Raw genomic sequence first — 20578 nt, forward strand, 5'->3', positions numbered from 1 at the left:
AAATGCAAATCAAAACCACAGTGAGATACCACTTCACACCTTCAGAATGGCTAGCATCAATAAATCAACAAACAACAAATGTTGGTGAGGATGAAGAGAAAAGGGAACCCGGTGCACTGTTGTTGGCACTACAGATAGGTGCAACCACTATGGAAAACAGTATGGAGGTTCTTCAAAAAATAAAAAATGGAATTGTATGAGCCAGCAATTTCACTTCTGGGAATATAGCCAAAGAAACCCTAAATAGTAATTCAAAAGAATATATGCACCCCTATTTTCATTGTGGTGCTATTTACAATAGCCAAGATTTGGAAGCCACCCAAGTTTCCATCAGTAGATGAATAGATTAAAAAAAAGCTGTGGTACATTTACACAATGGAATTCTACTCAACTGTAATAAAGAAGGAAATCTTATCTTTTATGACAGCATGGATCGACCTAGAAGGTACTATGCTAAGTGAAATAAGCCAGTCAGAGAAAGACAAATACCATATGATTTCACTTATATGTGGAATCTAATGGGAAAAAAAAAAAAGGAAAAAAAGGAGATGCAGAGAACAAACTGAAAGCTGTCAGGAGAGGGGAATTGGGAGGCTAGGTGAAAAGGGTGAGGGGATTAAGCAGAATAGCCACAGAGATTCATGAAAACATGAAGAATATAGTCAACTAGTGGCCTGGTGCATGAATTCATGCACATTGAAAGTGAATGAATTAGAAGAAATATTTTAATGTTGCTATTTGCTCCTCCCCTCCCAATCGCTGACCCTCCCTTTGCCTGTTGGCACCTGCCTGCTTGCTGGTCCTGCCATTCCCCCCCATCCCCTGATCACTGTTCCCTCCCTCTGCCTGCTGGCACCTGCCTTGGCTGGCCTGGTGCCGCCCACTTGCTGGTCCTGCACCCTGCTGACTAGTCATCCCACCATTTGGTCAAATTTGTATATTACCCTTTTATTATATAGGACTAGAGGCCCAGTGCACAAAACTCATGTACAGGGGGTTATCCCTCAGCCCGGCCTGCACCCTCTCCAATCTGGGACCCCTCGGGGGATGTCCTGGGATCGGGCCTAAACCAGCAATCAGACATCCCTCTCACAATCCAGGACCGCTGGCTCCTAACTGCTCACCTGCCTGCCTGACTGCCCCTAACCGCTTCTGCCTGCCAGCCTGATCACCCCCTAACTGCTCCCTGCCTGCCTGATTGACGTCTAACTGCTCCCCTGCTGGCCCAATTGCCCCCAACTGCCCTCCCCTGCTGGCCTGATCCTCCCCAACTGCCCTCCCCTGCCGGCCTGATTGCCCCCAACTGCCCTCCCCTGCTGGCCCGATCCTCCCCAACTGCCCTCCCCTGCGGCCTGATTGCCCCCACCTGCCGTCCCCTGCCGTGACCTGCCTCCTCCACGCGAGGCAGCAGAGATGCTGGGACCCCCAGGCCTCACTGTGCGGAGTGGCCACCAGGCCCTGCCTCCACTGTTCGCGCTGCCATCTTGTGGAGGCGTCACACAAAGCGTGACGCCACCAATGCTTTTATTACATGGGATAATGTTGAGATAACAGGGCCTGGGGCCAGATGGGCGCTTGGGTCAATTGGGGGTACCACTGTAGAGTGCATGGTATTCCAGCCAATTTGCTATACGTTTGAAACTGGTGTGGAATGGTATTGAATGTAAACTGTAGTTGGAAACAAAATTCAGTACACTAAATGGATTTCATGTCTAATAAATAGGTTCTACCTAGCAGTTGGAAAATTGAATTTAGGGTTGTTATACTGCTTAGGTTGTAGTGCCAACTGTACCCCTCAATGACTTTGTGTCCTTAAGCCTGTTACTTAATTCTAATCCTCAGATCCCTCTCTATAAAGTAATACATACTGCTTAAGGTTTTTATGAAAATTACATGAAGTACTAGATCAGTGATGGCGAACCTTTTGAGCTTGGCGTGTCAGCATTTTGAAAAACCCTAACTTAACTCTGGTGCCGTGTCACATATAGAAATTTTTTGATATTTGCAACCATAGTAAAACAAAGATTTATATTTTTGATACTTATTTTACATATTTAAATGCCATTTAACGAAGAAAAATCAACCAAAAAAATGAGTTCGCATGTCACCTCTGATACGTGTGTCAGAGGTTCACCATCACTGTACTAGATGTTAATGCTTAACAGTGCCCTAGAAAATATTCAGTTAATTGTAGATGCTATTACTATTTTAAGTAATAGCTGGGATTTGAATCTAAGTTCATTGATTCCAAAATCTGAGTGTTTAGTTTGTAATTTTCTAATCTGATGTACACTTTATTGACAATTATGAAGAAAAAAGAAAATTCAGTCTGGAGATAGTTAATGCGTATTTTCTGTCATTCATACATAGTTTTTTCCACTCTGTGTGAAATTGCAAACATTGCCCATTTCCTTGAAAATAGTTTTAAATAATATTCTACCACTTTGTTCCCTAGAATAAGAAGTATTATGCTATTTAAAATAAAATATTTATATAGTTCTAGTTATTTTAGTCAATGCAAAGTTAAATTTTATTGCTATTTTAAAAACTTTATTATGGGAATTTCAGTCATACAAAAGGAGAATGGTGTGATAAAGTCCCCCATGGAGCCATCCTTCAACCTCAACAGTTGACAACTCCTGGGCAATTTTATCCATGGCAGCACACACTGCCCATTCTATCTCTTGTATTATTTTGAAGCAAATCTAGATGACATACTATTTTATTCTTAAACATTTCAGTATATATATATCTCTAAAAGATTAGGAATATTTTTAAACAAAAAAAACAATATCACTCTCACACCTAAAAAAATAAAAATTTCTTAATCTCAAACTCCTGAGGCTTAATTTCATCATATATTCATTATTCAAACTATCTCTTAAGTGATAATTTAAAAAATAGTTTTAAAATAGTTCCTTTATTAAGTACAAAAAAGAGGTTAATATGTTGGTATTGGTGTCCTCTGAGTTTCATATTTATTAGTTGTAGATACTGGCCATTTGTCTTTATAGTAGAAGCTTGCTTCTATATGAAGGAGCACTAAAAATTGTTTTATCTATATATATCTTAAAAAATATTTTCATTGATTTTTTTTTTTTTTGAGAGAGAGAGAGAGGAAGGAAGAGGGATAGAGAGATAGAAACATCGATGAGAGAGAATCTTTGATTAGCTGCCTCCTGTACGATCCACACTGGGGATCGAGCCTGAAACCTGGGCATGTCCCCTGACCAGGAATTGAACCAGCGACCTTTTGGTTCTTAAGTCGATGCTCAACTTCTGAGCAACACTAGCCCAGCTGTTTTCTATATTTTTGAAGAGTTGTTAAAAAACAAAAACAAAATATCTTATGTAGCTCCAGAAGCCTAAAATATTTGCTGCTTGGTTTTTTTTTTATAGTTGTTTGAACCCTGCTTAGTGTGTCCCACAGTCTGGATTTTCATAATTGCAGCACCATTGTGGTGTCTAATATGTTCTTCTATCCCCTCTAGTTCCTGTAATTTGTAATTACATGTAGAGGCTTAATCAGATTTAGGTCTTTTTTTTTTTTTTTAACTCATTTCATTTGTTCAGTATCTCCACTCTATTTCTTCTTCATACTATTATGGCGTCACTTACATACAATAATATGCTACTGTTTTAAGAGTGCAATTTGATGAGCTTTGGCAAATGTACACAACTGGGTAAACCACCATGGGAACAGGATATAGAACATTTCCATCACTACTTCTGCCCCTTTCAGTCAGCCCCCTCACACCCAACTCCTGAGAACCACTGATCTTCTTTCTGTCCCTAAGATTTCGCTTTCTTTAGAATTTTATATGTGGGCTCATACAGTACATAGTATCCACTTTCTGGTGTTTTTCTTGTAGCAGTAATACTTTTGAGATTTTTTCATTTTGTTTCTTAGTATTCCATTACATGACTGTACTAGTGCTTGTTAATATGTTCACCAGTTGATGGTCATTTGGACTACTTCCAAATATTATGAAAAAAGCTGATTTTTTGGTACAAGTTTTCAGTGAACATGTTTTCATTTCTCTTGGTAATAACTACTAGTAGAATTGCTGGGTCATATGGTAAGTGTCTACTTATTTAAATGTATAAGAAACTGCCAAACTGGTTTCCCACATGGCTATATCACTTTTAGTTCCCACCAACAATAGAGGAGATATGCAGTCGTTTCAAATCCTCACTATCACTTGGTATTCCAGTATGTGTATAGTGATAGTCCATTATGGTTTTAATTTGCATTTCCCTAGTAGGTAATGGTATTGAGACTCTTCTCTTGTGCTATTTTGCTGTTCCTGTATTTTCTTTGGTGGAGTGCCTTCAAATTTTTGCTTATTTTTAATGATGCACTGAAATTTATCCTGGTATGTGGTGTGTGGAATAAATCCAATGTCATTTTTTAATACAGCTATCCAGTTATCCCCAAACCACATATAAAAAGCCCATCTTTTCCCACTGATGTGAGTTTCTACTTTTATTGTAACTTGCTTATGTATTTGGATCTATTTCTAATTTTTTTTATCCTATTCCTATGAATTCGTATTTTGAGTCCTAACTAACAGGACTTTAAAGATACCCTAATTTTCTTTTTATTTAGTTACTTTGTCAGATCTATAGGAATGATCTGAATAAATTGTTTAGAACATCTTATAGCTTCTCTTTTTTAACAACATTAGTTGTTTGCAATGAAGATCATACTTTTTTTTTTTAGGGGGTTTATTTGTTAAAATATTAGCGTTCTAAAATGTAATTTGGGAAAAGAAGAGCTTGGTGAAATTCAGAGATGCTTATTATCATCTCTGTTTAAAAGTTGATTTCATGAAAAAAAAAAACGCTCACTTTATTTCAGTTTATACTTGTCAACCCAGTTCTCATGCAACTTTCTCTCTAATCCATATAAAAGGAGAGAATGACTTTTACATGTTTATATTTATTTAGAAATGAGGGCTAGGAAGAGAGAGAGGGAATTCAGTCCCACATTACTGATACAAATATAATATAAAATCATTTTTTATTTTCATTTTTTTCCTCTTAGATATAAAAAGCTTATACTTCATAATAACTCTAAACATATTTAGGCTTCTTTTTGGTTCTCCTTTGCTAGTACTTATTTAAAAACAACTCTCTCTCTCTCCCTTAAGGATACCAGTCAGTTGTGTGCTTAGAGAATTATTAATCTTTGCAAGAAACAGAAGTAGAAAATGTCTTTGCTCACCTTTGTTTATTAACTCAGTTCTTTTTTGTTTTCATTCTTTTCTTATTTTTCATAATTTCTATGAAATTGTTCATCTAGGTATATTTATTCCAGTTATGTAAGATAGCTTAAAGAATTTTAGGGTGCTTGTTGTTAAAAGAACTGCACAAGTTGCTAGAACTTCAGAGGGAAGTTGTGATTCATCAAGCAATCCCTATTGTAAAAGCTGCCTGGGGTGTAACATGCACACACTCCACAAAGATAGTATGTGTAATGAATAGGTTCCCAGGTCAGTGGACAACGGTGTTTACATGGAAAAGAACATTGACAATTTTACCTTGTGGTGCCACAGTCCATCTCCCTGATTTGTCTCATCTTGGTAACTCATTCATTCATTTATGAAACATTTACTGAAGAGTTTTTGGGTTTTTTTTTCCTTTCTTTTAATGTGCTACTGGTAAGGGAGTCTACATTTATAGAGGATGTGAAAGGAGGGAAGGTTAGTGTTGAAGGGTTGGGTCTCAGAAATGAAAACAAAGATAACATCCCAGTGCTCAGGGAGTTCATGGCTCCCTGCCTCAACTTTTACTTTTTATTTGTCTATTAGAGGCCAAGTGCATGAAATTTGTGCATGGGTAGGGTTCCTAGGCTTGACTGGCAATCAGGGCTGATCGGGGCCTCCAGCTGCTGGCCAGGGCCTCCCTTCCCTGTCTGCTGGCTGCCGGCTGCCGGCCTAAGCCTTCCTTTGTTCCGTGCCACCCCCTGGTGGTCAGCACACGTCATAGCGAGTGATTGAACTCTTGGTCTCCCAGTTGAACTCCTGAGAGGACACTTTGCATGTTAGCCTTTTATATGTATAGACTAGAGACCTGGTGCATGAAATTCATGCTGGGGGGGTGGGGGGGGCTGTTCCTCAGCCCAGACTGCACCCTCTCCAATCTGGGACCCCACCGGGATCAGGCCTAAACAGGCAGTTGGAAATCCCTCTCACTATCCAGGACTGCTGGCTCCTGATCGCTTGCCTGCCTGATCACCCCCTAACCACTCCCTTGCCAGTCCAATTGCCCCTAACTGCCCTCCCCTGCCAGCCTGGTCACCCCCAACTCCCTCCCCTGCAGGACTGGTCCCTCCTAACTGCCCTCCCCTGCTGGCCATCTTGTGGTGACCATCTTTGACCACATGGGGGCGGCCATCTTGTGTGTTGGAGTGATGGTCAATTTGCATATTACCTCTTTATTTATATATTTATTTATTATAATCCTTTATTAGATAGGATTCTACGATTTAAGAATTCTAGCTTTATGCTACTGCCGTTCAATCCTACAGCCAGGGATTTTTGCAATTCAGGTACTGGAGAAAGGGATGGCTGCTTTTGTAGAGGGGAAGATTAGAGATGAGACCACTCTATTCTGTCCAGGTCTTGTATTCTTGCTTCTCAGCCCCCACTGTACATTAAGTGGTTGATTCTTTTCTCAGTATTATATACTGAAGAATTCCTTTGCTTAATTTTCTTTTCTGTTCTAGGACCTCTGTCATACAGTTTACATTATTGTGGTTTTATACATTTTTAAAAAAATATATTTTATTGATTTTTTACAGAGAGGAAGGGAGAGGGATAGAGAATTAGAAACATCGATGAGAGAGAAACACCGATCAGCTCCCTCCTGCACACTCCCCACTGGGTATGTGCCCGCAACCAAGGTACATGCCCTGGACCGGAATCGAACCTGGGACCCTTGAGTCTGCAGGCTGACGCTCTATCCAGTGAGCCAAACTGGCTAGGGCATGTTTTACACATTTTAATGTTAACCAGAATGAGTGTTCTGTCATAAACCCTTTTTAAAAATTAATTGTTCTGCAGAATGAACTGGTGATTATAATAGAATCAGGGACATAGAAAGGGAATGGACTGACTATTCTTGGGGGGGAAAGGGGTGTGGCAGATGCGGGAAGAGACTGGACAAAAATCGTGCACCTATGGATGAGAACAGTGGGTGGGGAGTGAGGGCGGAGGGTGGGGCGGGAACTGGGAGGAGGGGTGTTATGGGGGGGAAAAAGAGGAACAAATGTAATAATCTGAACAATAAAGATTTAATTTAAAAAAAAATAAATAAAAATTAATTGTTCTGGAATGTCTTACGTATTTGTGCATCCAGATGGTCCACCCACCCTGCTTTCCAAATGTATTCTCTTAAGATCTTGATTGACATTTTTTATTTTAGAAGTTGATTTAAGATTATTGACACCTACAATATTAAGTTTTTCTCAATTTAAGAATGGATTTTAACTTGTTTCTTAGGTTTTACAGTTTTTTTATAAAGTGTTTCAGTTTATTAAGGTTATTTTTAAAATTATATAATCTCATTGGCTATTGGTGTTGCTTTGGGAAGTTATTTATTTTTGCTTACTTACTGAAAACCATCTCAAGTAGCTCTAATAATTCTAAATATTTTAGGTTATATTCTTGATAAAATCGTATCATTTGAAGTGATAGACTTTTGCCTTCTTTGTAATGCTGAAATCTTTTTTTTTTCTTACCTCGTTTTATCAGACAGTCCTTCCAGAGGACTGTCTGATTAACAATGTTAATAACTATGTTGATGGTGGACATTAATGTCTTAAATCTAATTTTGCTTTTAAATTTTTTTATATTTTACCATTTAACATGATCCTTTATTGGGTTTTGTTTTCCCAATAGGAAATATTTCCCCATAGGAAATATTTTTTCATAGGGTCAAATTATCTATTATGTTGTTTGGCTAGTCTTCATTTTTGGTCCTTGTCTTTCTTAACCTATACAGTTAATTGCTGTATACAGGTTATTTTCTCAAAATCAGTTTGATCATGTTTTACTTATATGCCAGGGAATTGTAGCACTATAACATCTTTCCATGTTGTGTAGTGAAAAGTACAGAGTTTTCAGGCTATTTATAGTATATATATTATTTATATGTGATCAGAGCATATGCCTTTCTAATTTTCACCTTTGTGAACTGTGAAGGACCTGAGATCTTACCCTGCTTGCAGGCCAGCATGTTAGCCTACTATAGTTTTATGGATCCTGGCAGAAGACAGACGTCTCCTGGGTCAGAGACAAGGACAGTTTATTACTCGTAGCAATTGCAGTAGTGACAGTATCATCTTTTTTCTTGTACTGGTTATCCAAGCCCCAGTTCCTACAGATTACATAATTAGGACCAGATAACACCAGTACTCATAGTTTCATTACAGGAGAGGACCCTGAACATTATCCGGAACCTCCCCCTTCCGTTCTTTTCCTGATGTTCTCCCCACGTCATTCTAATTTAAGATTCCTTCTCTGCTTCCATATCCCCCATTGTGAACCTTGTGTCTGAATGTGCTGCTTATGTACTAGGCTCCTCCTATTCCAGACACTCCAGTGATCCTTCTTGACTTGCACAGTGGCCTCTCTCTTGGGAGAATTTGTAAGTTCTGTTGTCTTTCTTGCCATTCTGTACGTTGGTCAGTGTATTAGTGTTTGCAGAGTGCCTGCAGGGACATTGTTTATTTTTTTGTCTTTCATAGAATCCTTTAGGGCAGTGTATTGGTTAGGAATGTGTTCATTTACAATGGGTGTAATGTGTAGAGTTTTGTTTCTGATTATGGGTTGTTATTTTTTCATGTAAAAAGTCTGGAGATAGATAATGCTGATGTTGATTCAGCTTTTTCGCAACACCCTTTCCTATAAGTTTTTCCATGTGCTCTTCCCACCATCTGAAATTTTCTTCTTTCTGTATCTACAGTTGCAGATATTACCCATCCTTTAAATTATAATCTCTTCTACAGAGTCTTTGTAGAGGTGAAAAAACTCTTCCATATGTACTCACAGGTACTAATAAGCTAGAAAGTAGCCTTTATGATTAAGTTTTATATACATGTCTCACCTTCCCTGTAGACCAGTGATGGCGAACCTTTTGAGCTCGGCGTGTCAGCATTTTGAAAAACCCTAACTTAACTCTGGTGCCGTGTCACATATAGAAATTTTTTGATATTTGCAACCATAGTAAAACAAAGACTTATATTTTTGATATTTATTTTACATATTTAAATGCCATTTAACAAAGAAAAATCAACCAAAAAAATGAGTTCGTGTGTCACCTCTGACACGCGTGTCATAGGTTCGCCATCACTGCTGTAGACTATACAGACCATGTTTGTGGTGTATCTTTTTTGATTTCCTCCAAAAAGTGCCTTGTTTAAAGTAGACACAGTTTGTTTACTTGTTGAATGGATGATACAGAATGAGTGAACCCTACCTTAAGCAAATCTTGAGATTAGATGTTGGCAGTGATGTGAATATGGAAGTTTGGATATTAAGCAGATAATTTAATTTACAGGAATGAAATGTATACCAGTATATTGCTGAAAGAAACATCTTTACTGTGTAAATTAGTTTCTGAATGCACAAATATTTCCTTATACTAACAAATGTATTTTCATGTACTTTTAAAACATTCTATTAATATTCAGTGAAATAAAATGGAAACTATCCTTTCTTTCAGTGCTTAGATGAATATGAAGATGATGAAGCGGGGCAGAAAGAGCGGAAACGAGAAGATGCAGTTACACAACAGAACACTATGCAGAATGAAGCGGTCAGCTTATTAGATCCAGGCAGTTCCTATCTGCTACAAGTGAGTATTTAAAAATGCTAGGATGTCACTAGCTCTTTTTAATCCTCACTGGAAGACATGCTGACAGAGAGAGAGAGAGAGAGAGAGAGAGAGAGAGAGAGAGAGAGAGAGAGAGAGAGAGAGAGAGAGAGAGAGAGAGAGAGAGAGAGAAAGAAACATCAGTCGATTGCCTCCTGTACACACCCTGACCAGAAATCGAACTGGCAACCTTTTGGTGCATAGGATTACGCTCAACCAACTGAGCCACTCCAGCCAGGCATCACTAGCTATTTTAATGATAATTTGTAAGTTACTATTAATAATTTTTCTAGTTTCATTTTGGTTACATCAACTCCATTGAAATATTTTCAGTGGATTTAAAAACTGATCTTTCTTATCTCCAAATACTTATGATTTAAGCAGTGCTTGGTCTTTATTTCCTGATCAATGAATATTTGCTGACTGACTAATAAACAGTATCACAGTATAAAAAGTGTCAGATATAAACAGTATCAATTGTAAAAGCAACCAAGAAAAATAATCACCTCTTGGTAAAAACAACCAAGACTAATAATTACCTCTTAGTAAGTTTAAATGAGTGTACAGTTCTGTTCTAGTTTGATATTTGTTTTAGAATTGCATAGCGAATAAAGAGTTCAACAGCAAGTTTCTACAAAGTTAAATGTTTAAACATAATAAAAGACAAAATTGTGAATTGTTAGAAACTTCTATATTTCTGTGTAATTATAAAATATTTAAAATAAAATTTAACTCAGTTTTAAATTAGTTGGTTTTTTTTAAATTCATGTGGTACAGATAATTGGAAGTTAATGGCATTGGGATGATTAAGTATTAAGAAAGTCACTTTGCAGAATCCTTTAATATAAACTCTTTTGGAAGTGATCTTGATATAATGTAATCTTAAATTAATTTGATCACATTTTGAGGTCTTAAATTAGTGTAGTCTTTTCAGAGTTCCAGTTTTTACTTTTTTAAAATGAATTTTATTAAGATACCACTTTCAGAGGAGTTTCCAATAACATCCCCATTTTATTGATTAAAAATGAAATATAACTTGTCTATTAAGTTGCAAGATAATGATAAAAATGCATTTGGCAGAGAGAAGCAAAGTATTTTGAGATGGTTTGGAATGCGGATAAAAGACTTCGTTCTCCTCTGCTCTTTGAGGAGATCTATTGACATGAAGAATCGAAGCGTGATACAGGTTTATCTGTTCACCTGTACCCAAATTGTTGCTAATAGGACAAATAGAACCTATTACAGATAATGGTGTAAGCTAACAAGCAGCATCTGTGTGACTATTCATAATCGAAACTATCTTTGTATCCTTTGTCTAACACAGTTGAAATTGAATTTGGGCTTATTCCACCTGTAGAGTGTTATGCTAAGTGAAGTAAACCAGTCAGAGAACGACAAGCACCATATGATTTCACTTGGCTGTGGAATATAATGAACAAAATAAACTAACAAACAAAGTAGAAACAGACTCATAGATACAGAGATCAGACTGACAGCTGTCAGAGGGGAAGGGGGTTGGGGACGGGTGAAAAGGTGAAGGGATTAAGCAAAAAAATAAATAAAGCAAAATTCATAGACACAGACAACAGTATGGTAATTGCCAGAGGGAAAGGAGTGGTGGGGAGGTTCAAGAGGGTAAAGGGGAGATAAATGGTGACAGAAAGAAACTTGACTTTGGGTGGTGAACACACAATACAATATACAGATGATGTATCATAGAATTGTACAGTTAAAGCCTATATAATTTTATTACGCAATGTCACCACAATAAATTCAATGAAAAATATGTATTTTTCTGTGAGCTCTGGTGCTTGGATGCAAAATGCATAAGTAGTGCTTAATTTCCCTTGTTTGTTTGTTTTTCTTTTTCTCAAAGGACCTTTTTTTTTTTTTTCATTTTTAGAATGGAGCAATGATGAACAAATAAATTACACATGAGAATGAGAATCCTAATCTGAAAATTAAAAAAATATGGGCCTAGTCCAGGTGAAGATATAGGCTTAATTTATTGGGATAGAGGCAATATAGCATTTTTTAAAAATATGTTTTTATTTCTTTTAGGGAGGGAAGGAGGGAGGAGAGAGAGAGAGACATGGATTGATTGCCCCCTGTATGCACCCTGACCAGGGATTGAACCTGAAACCTGGGTATGTGCCCTGACTGGAAATCAAACTGGCAACCTTTTGGAGCACAGGACAATATTCAGCCAACTGAGCCACACCAGCTAGGATGAGAATATATAGCAGTTTAAGACATGGTTTCAGTTCTTGGCCATGCCACTTATTCTGGCATACTCAGATAACATCAGGCAGCAGCTTTTAGAAAGAGGGTTGATTTCTTTCTGTGGAATGAAGCCCTTACCCAGTGAAAGCTGGGGTGGCTTGTGTTAGAACACAGGGCTTATTCCCAAATACAGTATATGTGCGGATATGGAACAGTCTCGGCTGATCTGGGTTCTCTGAGGAGCTTTCTGCCTCATACAGTTTATCTTTTTTCCTGTGCCTTTTCTAATTCCTTGCCAGGCCCACTCTTCCCTTCATTTGTTTTGTTTCGTTAGCAGTGAGGATGTGACTCATTTTTTACCTTGGTTCCAAGTGTCTGTTTTGCCAGGCTCTGTGCCTAGGATGAACGTGGGGCTCTCTTTCAAGGGTCCCAAATGGCCACATTGACGTTGGAGTGGGAAGAGGAACTCCTCTGTCTCCAGCTGACCGCTCTCTGAGTTACTACCTAAACTCACATATTTTCCTACTCATATAGGTAGATATGTGCTTGCAACTTCAACTTCAAAAAACAAAACAGAGATAATTTTGGTATCATTGGTTGAGTTAAGGCTTTTTAAATAACCAGACAGACTTTTTTTCCTTAGCCTTATCTGTGAGTCTGAGCCATTTAGTGAAACAAAACTTCAAATATGAAGAATAAAATAGGAATATGAATGCGGTATTGGGAACAGGTAGAGTATTTTAAATTTCTACTTGACATATTTTCAGATAATATGAACTAGTGGTAATAAAAAAATAATTAAAAAAAATTTTTCTGCCTTGGCTGGTGTTGCTCAGTGATTAAAGTGTGTCGACCCAGGCACCAAATGGTCTCCATTCAATTCCCTGTCAAGGGCACGTGCCTGGGTTGCACGTTTCCCTGCCCCCCTGGTCAGGGTGCAAGGGTGGCAACCAATAGAAGTACCTTTCTCACATAGGTGTGCTCTCTCTCTCTCTCTCTCTCTCTCTCTTCCTCCCTTTCATTCTATGAAAGAAAAAAAAATCGATGGAGAAAATAATCTCGGGTCAGGATTAACAAGAGAAAAAAGGAAAAGTATTTTGTGAAATTAAAAATGGATCTGCCTTATGACCTAGCTATTCTACTTCTGGGGATTTACCTAAAGAAACCCAAAACACTAGTTTGAAAGAATATATGCATCTTGTGTTCATTGCAGTGTTATTTACAATAGCCAAGATATGGAAGCAACCCAAGTGCCCATCAGTAGATGAATGGATAAAAAAGTTGTGGTAATTTACACAATGGAATACTACTTGACCGTAAAAATGAATGAGGTCTTACCATTTGCCATAGTATGGGTAGACCTCTAGGTCCATTATGCTAAGTGAAATAAGCAGTCAGAGAAAGACAAATACCATATGGTTTCACTTATTTGTGGAATCTAAATAACAAAATAAATGATTAAACAAAATTGAAAGAGACTCAGACACAGAGAGCAAACTGGTGATTGCCAGAGAGGAAGGGAATTGGGGGGCTGGGTAAAATAGGTGAAGGGATTAAGAAGTGAAAATTGGTACCCTGGCTGGTGTGGCTGAGTTGGTTGAGCATTGTCTCATGCACTGAAAGGTCACTGTTGAATTTCGGACAGGGCACATATTCAGGTTTTGCATTCAATCCCCAGTTGGGGTGCACGTGGGAGGCAACCTATTGATGTTTCTCTTTTACATCAGTGTTTCTCTTTCCCTCTCCCTTTCTCTCTCTAAAATCAATAAAAATGTATTTTTTAAAAAAGAAGTAAAAATTGGTAGGTACAAAATTGTCACGGGGTTGTAAGAAAAGTAGAGGGACTATGGTCAATACTATTGTAATAACTATGCATAATACTAATTGGGGTACGGGAAATATCAAAGGGAACAATATGTAAAGTGTATGGTTGTTGCCCTAGCTGGTTTGGCTCAGTAGATAGAGCGTCAGCCCTTGGACTGAAGGGTCCCAGGTTTGATTCTGGTCAAGGTCACATACCTTGGTTGCAGGCTCTATTCCTAATCCTGCTTGTGGAAGGCAGCCAATCTATGTGTCTCTTTCACATTGATGTTTCTATTTTTGTCTCTCCTCCCCTTCCTCCCATTCCCTCTAAAAATCAATGGAAAAATATCCTTGGGTGAGGATTAATAAAACAAAAAACAAGTATATGGTTGTCTCATCACTCAGCTATACACCTGAAACCAATCCTGTATAATAAAAGCCTAATATGCAAAATGTTCAACCGGGAGTTTGACCGCTTTCTATGACGTGCGCTGACCACTAGGGGGTGGTATGGAACATGGCGGGCATTGGCGATGCAGTGCTGGCAGGGGGCAGCAGTGGAGACACTGCTGGCCCCAATGGGCCCCAACGAGAGCAAGACCATGGCAGGATGGTGGAGAGCAGATGAGCGGGTGGCGCTAGGCCAAGGTGGGTGCAAGCGGGGGACCAATTACCCTGCTGATTGCCCACAGACAGCGACCAGTGGCGGTAGCAGGGGCTGGGGCTACTGCTCGGCTCCCAGGTGCTGAGGGAGCTGAGTGGGGGGCCAGGCCCTGACCAATCAACCCACAGATGGTAACCAGCGGCTGGCAGGCCCTGATTGCCCAATCAGGGCCGGTTCCCAGGCTGGGCGGGGAACTGGGGGTGACCAACCTCCCTCAGTGCCCGGGTGGGGGGCTGTGACCTCTTGCCAGCTACCTGGGGGTGGGGGTGATGGGGATGGAGGTGTGAGAATGCGGGGTATCCACTGAGCTCACTCTCACTCCTCCTCCTACCCTCCCCTGGGACGCCAGGGCTCCTGCACCAGGGAAACCCCTGCAACTCAGGTGGCGGGCACTGCCCCGCACCCACGTGGCCTCTTCTGGGTGAGCTGGGCCACAGCCGCTGGGACTACAGGGGCCGGTCGGGCTCCCCATGGGTTCACACAGGAGCCGGTCTGTGAGGACGGTCGGGAGAGAGCACAGTTCCTGCCTGGCTTCTGTGCAGTGCCACTGGACAGCCCAGAGGTCCATGCTGCTCCCCAGCCCACGGCTTCCGGCCACGCTCACTGCATCTCCACGTGGGGACTCAGGAGCCGTGACTCAGGCAGAGGGTGGTACGTGGGGCACCGGGGGCCCAGGTGCTGCCTAGGGCCCAGAGGTCAGCTGGGACCTGCCCTTCCTCATCAGACACTCACGCTTTGATGACTGGCCAGGCTTAGGGACTGCACCCATGAACAAATTTCATGCACCAGGCCTCTAGTCCTATCTAATAAAGAGGGAATATGCTAATTGACTGTCACGCCCTCACAAGATGGCAGTGCGCACAGTCAATAAAGAGGGAATATGCTAATTGACTGCCATTCCCTCAAAGATGGTGGCGCCCACAGCCACAAGATGGCGGCACCCAGTCCCCTCAGGCCCACCGTGGGGGCAGGTGAGTGGCACGGCCGGGCCTGCCCCATGCGCCTCCCTCTGGAGTCCCCCAGTGCCCCCAGCCCCCTAGCTGCACAGGGCTGGCCTGAGGCACAGGCAAGCCTCAGATGGCGGCTGCCCAGCTGCTCAGGTCTGGCCTGAGGTGCAAGCAAGCCTGGGATGGCGGCTGTGCAGCCACCAGGGAGACCTGAGGCTCAGGTAACCAGGCCCGGCCGAGGCTTGCGCTGCCGGCAGTAGCAGCAGCAGAGGTGTGATGGGGGTGTCACATTTCCCTGACCGCAGGGTTGCCTCCCGCCCCTGAGGGCTCCCGGACTGTGAGAGGGGGCAGGCTGGGCTGAGGGACGCCCCCCCCCCCCCTCCAGTGCATGAATTTTCACAAACTGAGCCTCTAGTACAAAATAAAATTGAAAGAAAAAAATATTTTGTGGATAAGTTCTTTGAACCAAGTAGATATCTTAATCCCCATCAAACTTTCTATCTCTATCCATTTATCAAAGGCTCCCCGAGGGATTGGGCCTAAGCTGGCAGTCAGACATCCTCTGGCAGCCTGGGAGCCTTTGGGGGATGTCCACTTGCCAGCAGGGAGCAGGCCTAAGAGGGAATATGCTAATTGACCCTCATGCCGTTGCAAAGATGGAGGCACCCACAGCCAATAAGGAGGGAATATGCTAATTGAATGCCCCGCCCTCAAAGATGGAGGTGCCCACAGCCACAAGATGGCGGTGCCCAGTCCCCTCAGTCCTGCCGGGGTGGCAGGCACATGGCAAGGATGGGCCTGCCCCCAGGCGGGATTGGCTGCTCCACACTCCTGCTGTCAGAGTCCCACAGTCCCCTCAGCCCTCCAGCCTCCCAGGGCCAGCCCGAGGCACAGGCAAGCCTTGGATGGCAGTTGCCCAGCTTCCCAGGGCCAGCCTGAGGTGCAGGCAAGACTTGGATGGCGGCTGCCCAGCTTCCCAGGGCCAGCCTGAGGTGCAGGCAAGACTCGGATGGCGGCTTCCTAGCTGCCCAGGGCTGCCTGAGGCTCAGGTAACCAGGGCCGGCTGAGGCTTGTGCTACTGGCAGTGGCAGCAGCAGAGGTGTAATGGGGCGTCCCCTTCTCTTGATAGCCGGGTCACCTCCCGCCCTTGAGGGCTCCTGGACTGTGAGAGGGGGCAGGCCGGGCTGAGGGACCCCCGCTCGAATGCATGAATTTTCATGCACCGGGCCTCTAGTATATAAATAAATATATATACATAGATAGATAGATAGATAGATAGATAGATATACTAGAGACCCGATGCATAAAAATTTGTGCACTTGGGGCGGGGGGGTCCCTCAGCCTGGCCTGTGCCCTCTCGCAGTCTGGGCCTAAGCTGGCAGTCAGACATCCTCTGGCAGCCTGGGAGCCTTTGGGGGATGTCCACTTGCCAGCAGGGAGCAGGCCTAAGCTGCAGGCAGACATCCTTAGTACTGCTGAGGAGGCGGGAGCGGCTCCTGCCACCACTGCTGTGCTGGCAGACATCAGCCTGGCTTGTGACTGAGCAGAGCTCCCCCTGTGGGAGTGCACGGACCACCAGGGGCAGCTCCTGCATAGAGCGTCTGCCCCCTGGTGGTAAGTGTGTGTTATAGTGACCAGTCATTCCCAGTCGTTCTGTTAGGGTCAATTTGCATATTACCCTTTTATTATATAGGATAGAGGCCTGGTGCATGGGTGGGGGCCGGCTAGTTTGCCCTGAAAGGTGTCCCAGATCAGGGTAGGGGTCCCACTGGGGTGCCTGGCCAGCCTGGGTGAGGGGCTGAGGGCTATTTTCAGATTGGCCACACCCCCTTCAGGGTGGGTGTACCCACTGGAGTGCCTGGCCAGCCTGGGAGAGGGGCTGAGGGCTGTTTTCAGTCTGGCCACACCCATTCCAGGGAGGAGGGTCCTGCTGGGGTCCTGGCCAGCCTGGGTGAGTGGCTGATGGCTGTTTGCAGGCTGTCCAAATCCCCCAGCGGGGACCCTCATCCCATGAGGGTGTGGCCAGCCTGGGTGAGGGGCTCATGGCTCTTTGCAGGCTGGCCACGGCCCCCAGCCACCCAAGCTCCCACTGGAGGCTGGCTGGAAGCAGGTATCTGGGATTTATTTATCTTCTATAATTGAAACTTTGTTGCCTTGAGTGGAGGCCACAGCCGGCCAGGGCAGGCGGGAAGTTTGGCTTCCTCCATCTCCGGGGCAACCATGCCTCCTGCTTGCTCCAGCTCTGTGGCTGCAGGCTGCCATCTTATTTGGGTTAATTTGCATATAGTCGCTCTGATTGGCTGGTGGGCCTGGCTTGGGATGTAGCAGAGGTGTGGTCAATTTGTATGTTTTTCTTTTATTAGATTAGATAGAGGCCTGGTGCATGGGTGGGGGCTGGCTGGTTTGCCCTGAAGGGTGTCCTGGATCAGGGTGGGTGTCCCGCTGGGGTGCCTGGCCAGCCTGGGTGAGGGGCTGAGGGCCGTTTTCAGGCTGGCCACACCCACTTCAGGGTGGAGGTCCCCACTGGGGTGCCTGGCCAGTCTGGGTGAGGGGCTGATGGCTATTTGCAGACTGGCCACACCTCCCTCAGAGTGGGGGTCCCTACTGGGGTGCTGACCAGCCTGGGTGAGGGGCTGATGGCTGTTTGCAGGCTGGCCACACCCCCTTCAGCATGGGTGTCCCTACTGGGGTGCCTGGCCAGCCTTGGTGAGGGGCTGAAGGCCGTTTTCAGGCTGGCCACGCCCCCCGGTGACCCAAGCTCCAGCCTCTCCTTTTTTTCTTTTTTTTCCTGAGATTTATTTATGTTCTATAATTGAAACTTTGTAGCCTTTAGTGTAGCCTAGGGTGGGCCAGGGCAGGCAGGAAGCTTGGCTTCCTCCATTGCCAGGGTCAATCCAAGCCTCCTGCTCGCTCCAGCTCCGTGGCCGCCGCCATCTTAGTTGGGTTAATTTGCATACTTGCTCCTGATTGGCTGGTGGGCGTGACTTGAGTGTAGTAGAGGGATGGCTATTTTGCAGGTTTCTCTTTTATTATATAAGATATCACTTTATTGAGTCACTATTCCCTAGTTTATCTGATGGGTTATACCCTGTTACCATCTGTATTTATTTTTTATTGGTGCTGTAACAAATTGCCACAAATTTGGCAACACATTTATCATCATACAGTTTTTTAAGTTGGAAGTCCTACATGGATCTCATTAGGCTAAAATCGAGTACTGAAATCATAGACTAAAGTCAGGGCTGAATTCCTTTTTGGAGGCTTTAGTGAGAATCAATTTCCTTTCCAGCTCTTAGTGGCCAGTTGTCCCCTTCCTTCTTCAAGGCCAGCAGTGGTGGGTTGAGTCCTTACATGGTGTCATTTCACATTTCTTCTTAGTCATATCTCCTTCTGCCTTCTGTCTCTCTCTTCCACTTTTAATGACTCTTGTGTTTACATTGGGCCCTCAAATAATCCAGGATAATCTCCCTGTTTAGAGTTGTTGATTACAAGCTTAATTTCCCTTTGCTATGTATGTAACCTAATATGTTAGAACAGCAGTTTTCAACCTGTGGGTCGCGACCCCTTTGGGGTCAAATGACCCTTTCAAGGGGTTGCCTAAGACCATGGAAAAACACATATATAATTACATATTGTTTTTGTGATTAATCACTATGCTTTAATTATGTTCAATTTGTAACAATGAAAATACATCCTGCATATCAGATATTTATATTACGATTCATAACAGTAGCAAAATTACAGTTATGAAGTAACAACAAAAATAATTTTATGGTTGGGGGTCACCACAACATGAGGAACTGTATTAAAGGTTCGTGGCATTAGGAAGGTTGAGAACCACTGTGTTAGAAGGTTTTAGGGGTAGGATGTGGACATCTGTGAGGATCATTATTTTGTCTGTCACCAAACTATCATTATTTACTTTGTTATTCAAATTATCCCAGATAATTTGAACTTTTGTATTCTTTGCCACATCTCCATCATTCTTGGAATACTTCTTTGTTTCCTGGTGTAAGATATTGCGGGCTCATCTTTAGCTTTTCTACCTCTAGGCCTGGAAGCAACCATTGCTCTAAAGAGACTTGATTCCTTTTACTGGAAAATGATATTTTGAAGCCAAGATCTAGGCTGTGGGTAACATGTATATCTTGTGTTAGTAAAATGTCACTATTTCTAAACATTAAAGAATTTAAATTTAAAAAAATGTCACTATTCCTAGCTCCTCTCTATGTTCAGACCTGCAAAATATATGCAAGTTTATGTATGTGTATATATGTATATCTATCCACGTAGATATTGAAACTAATTTATACCAATAACTCCAATTCTAGCCTGATACCATCAGGTTTATTCTAGCACCTGTACCTCCCTTTTTTGTGACATTGAGAAATCTATTTCCCATTATTCTGAATATATTTTCTTATTTGCTCAATTCCTCTGTATGTAAGCTATCTCCCATTGCCATTCCTTCCCCACACTTAGGCCCTCCTTGCTGCAGGTGAGTTCTGACCTCCCCTGTCGCCTCTCCCTGTGAACACTTGCCTCATTCTCTTCAGGCTTGGACATCCCGTGCCAGGCTGCAGGATGCTGTCCATACTCTGCTTGATTTCTGACTCCTCATATCAGGGCACCCCCCTCTCCTTGTCACACTGCTTAGTTCTCCTGTCTATCCTGTGGCAGGCTGCTCTTCCCTAGGGTCCTTGTCTTTGTTCCTGCTCAGACTCTGAGACTGTGTGCTGCATTGCTCTCCCATGGGGACGCCTTGTCAACCTGGTTAAGTTTTAACACCTCTAGGCCAGGATGCCTCTCTGTGGACACTCTTCATCCTCATTGGGCGCATCCTTCTGCATAGATGTTCTCCGTGCCCTGCAGAGACTGTGAATTCCCTACACCAGGCCACCTCTTTGAGGGCATTGAGTGTGTACACTTCTGGGACCCTAAAACCCTATCCCGAGCCACCTCCTAAATTGATGACCATCACACTCTGCTTGTGGTTCTTGATTTCTCTGCATGTGACTCCCTTTCCGACCTTGTTTCAGGACCGATAGTCTGCCTTCCCTTT

General features: G+C 42.8%; 1 protein-coding gene across 1 annotated transcript in view; it reads left to right on the top strand.

Annotated features, from left to right (window-relative positions):
* PAWR (pro-apoptotic WT1 regulator) overlaps positions 1 to 20578 on the top strand; it is a gene marked incomplete at its 5' end in the record, with an annotated part of 109746 nt that overhangs the window by 62399 nt on the left and 26769 nt on the right. The window contains one exon of the mRNA XM_081083376.1: positions 9730 to 9861. Coding sequence (XP_080939502.1) covers positions 9730 to 9861 — 132 coding nt within the window. The remainder of the gene's footprint in view (positions 1 to 9729; positions 9862 to 20578) is intronic.

The sequence above is a fragment of the Myotis nattereri genome (assembly GCF_964212035.1).
Source record: "Myotis nattereri genome assembly, chromosome: 2".
Lineage (NCBI taxonomy): Eukaryota > Metazoa > Chordata > Mammalia > Chiroptera > Vespertilionidae > Myotis > Myotis nattereri.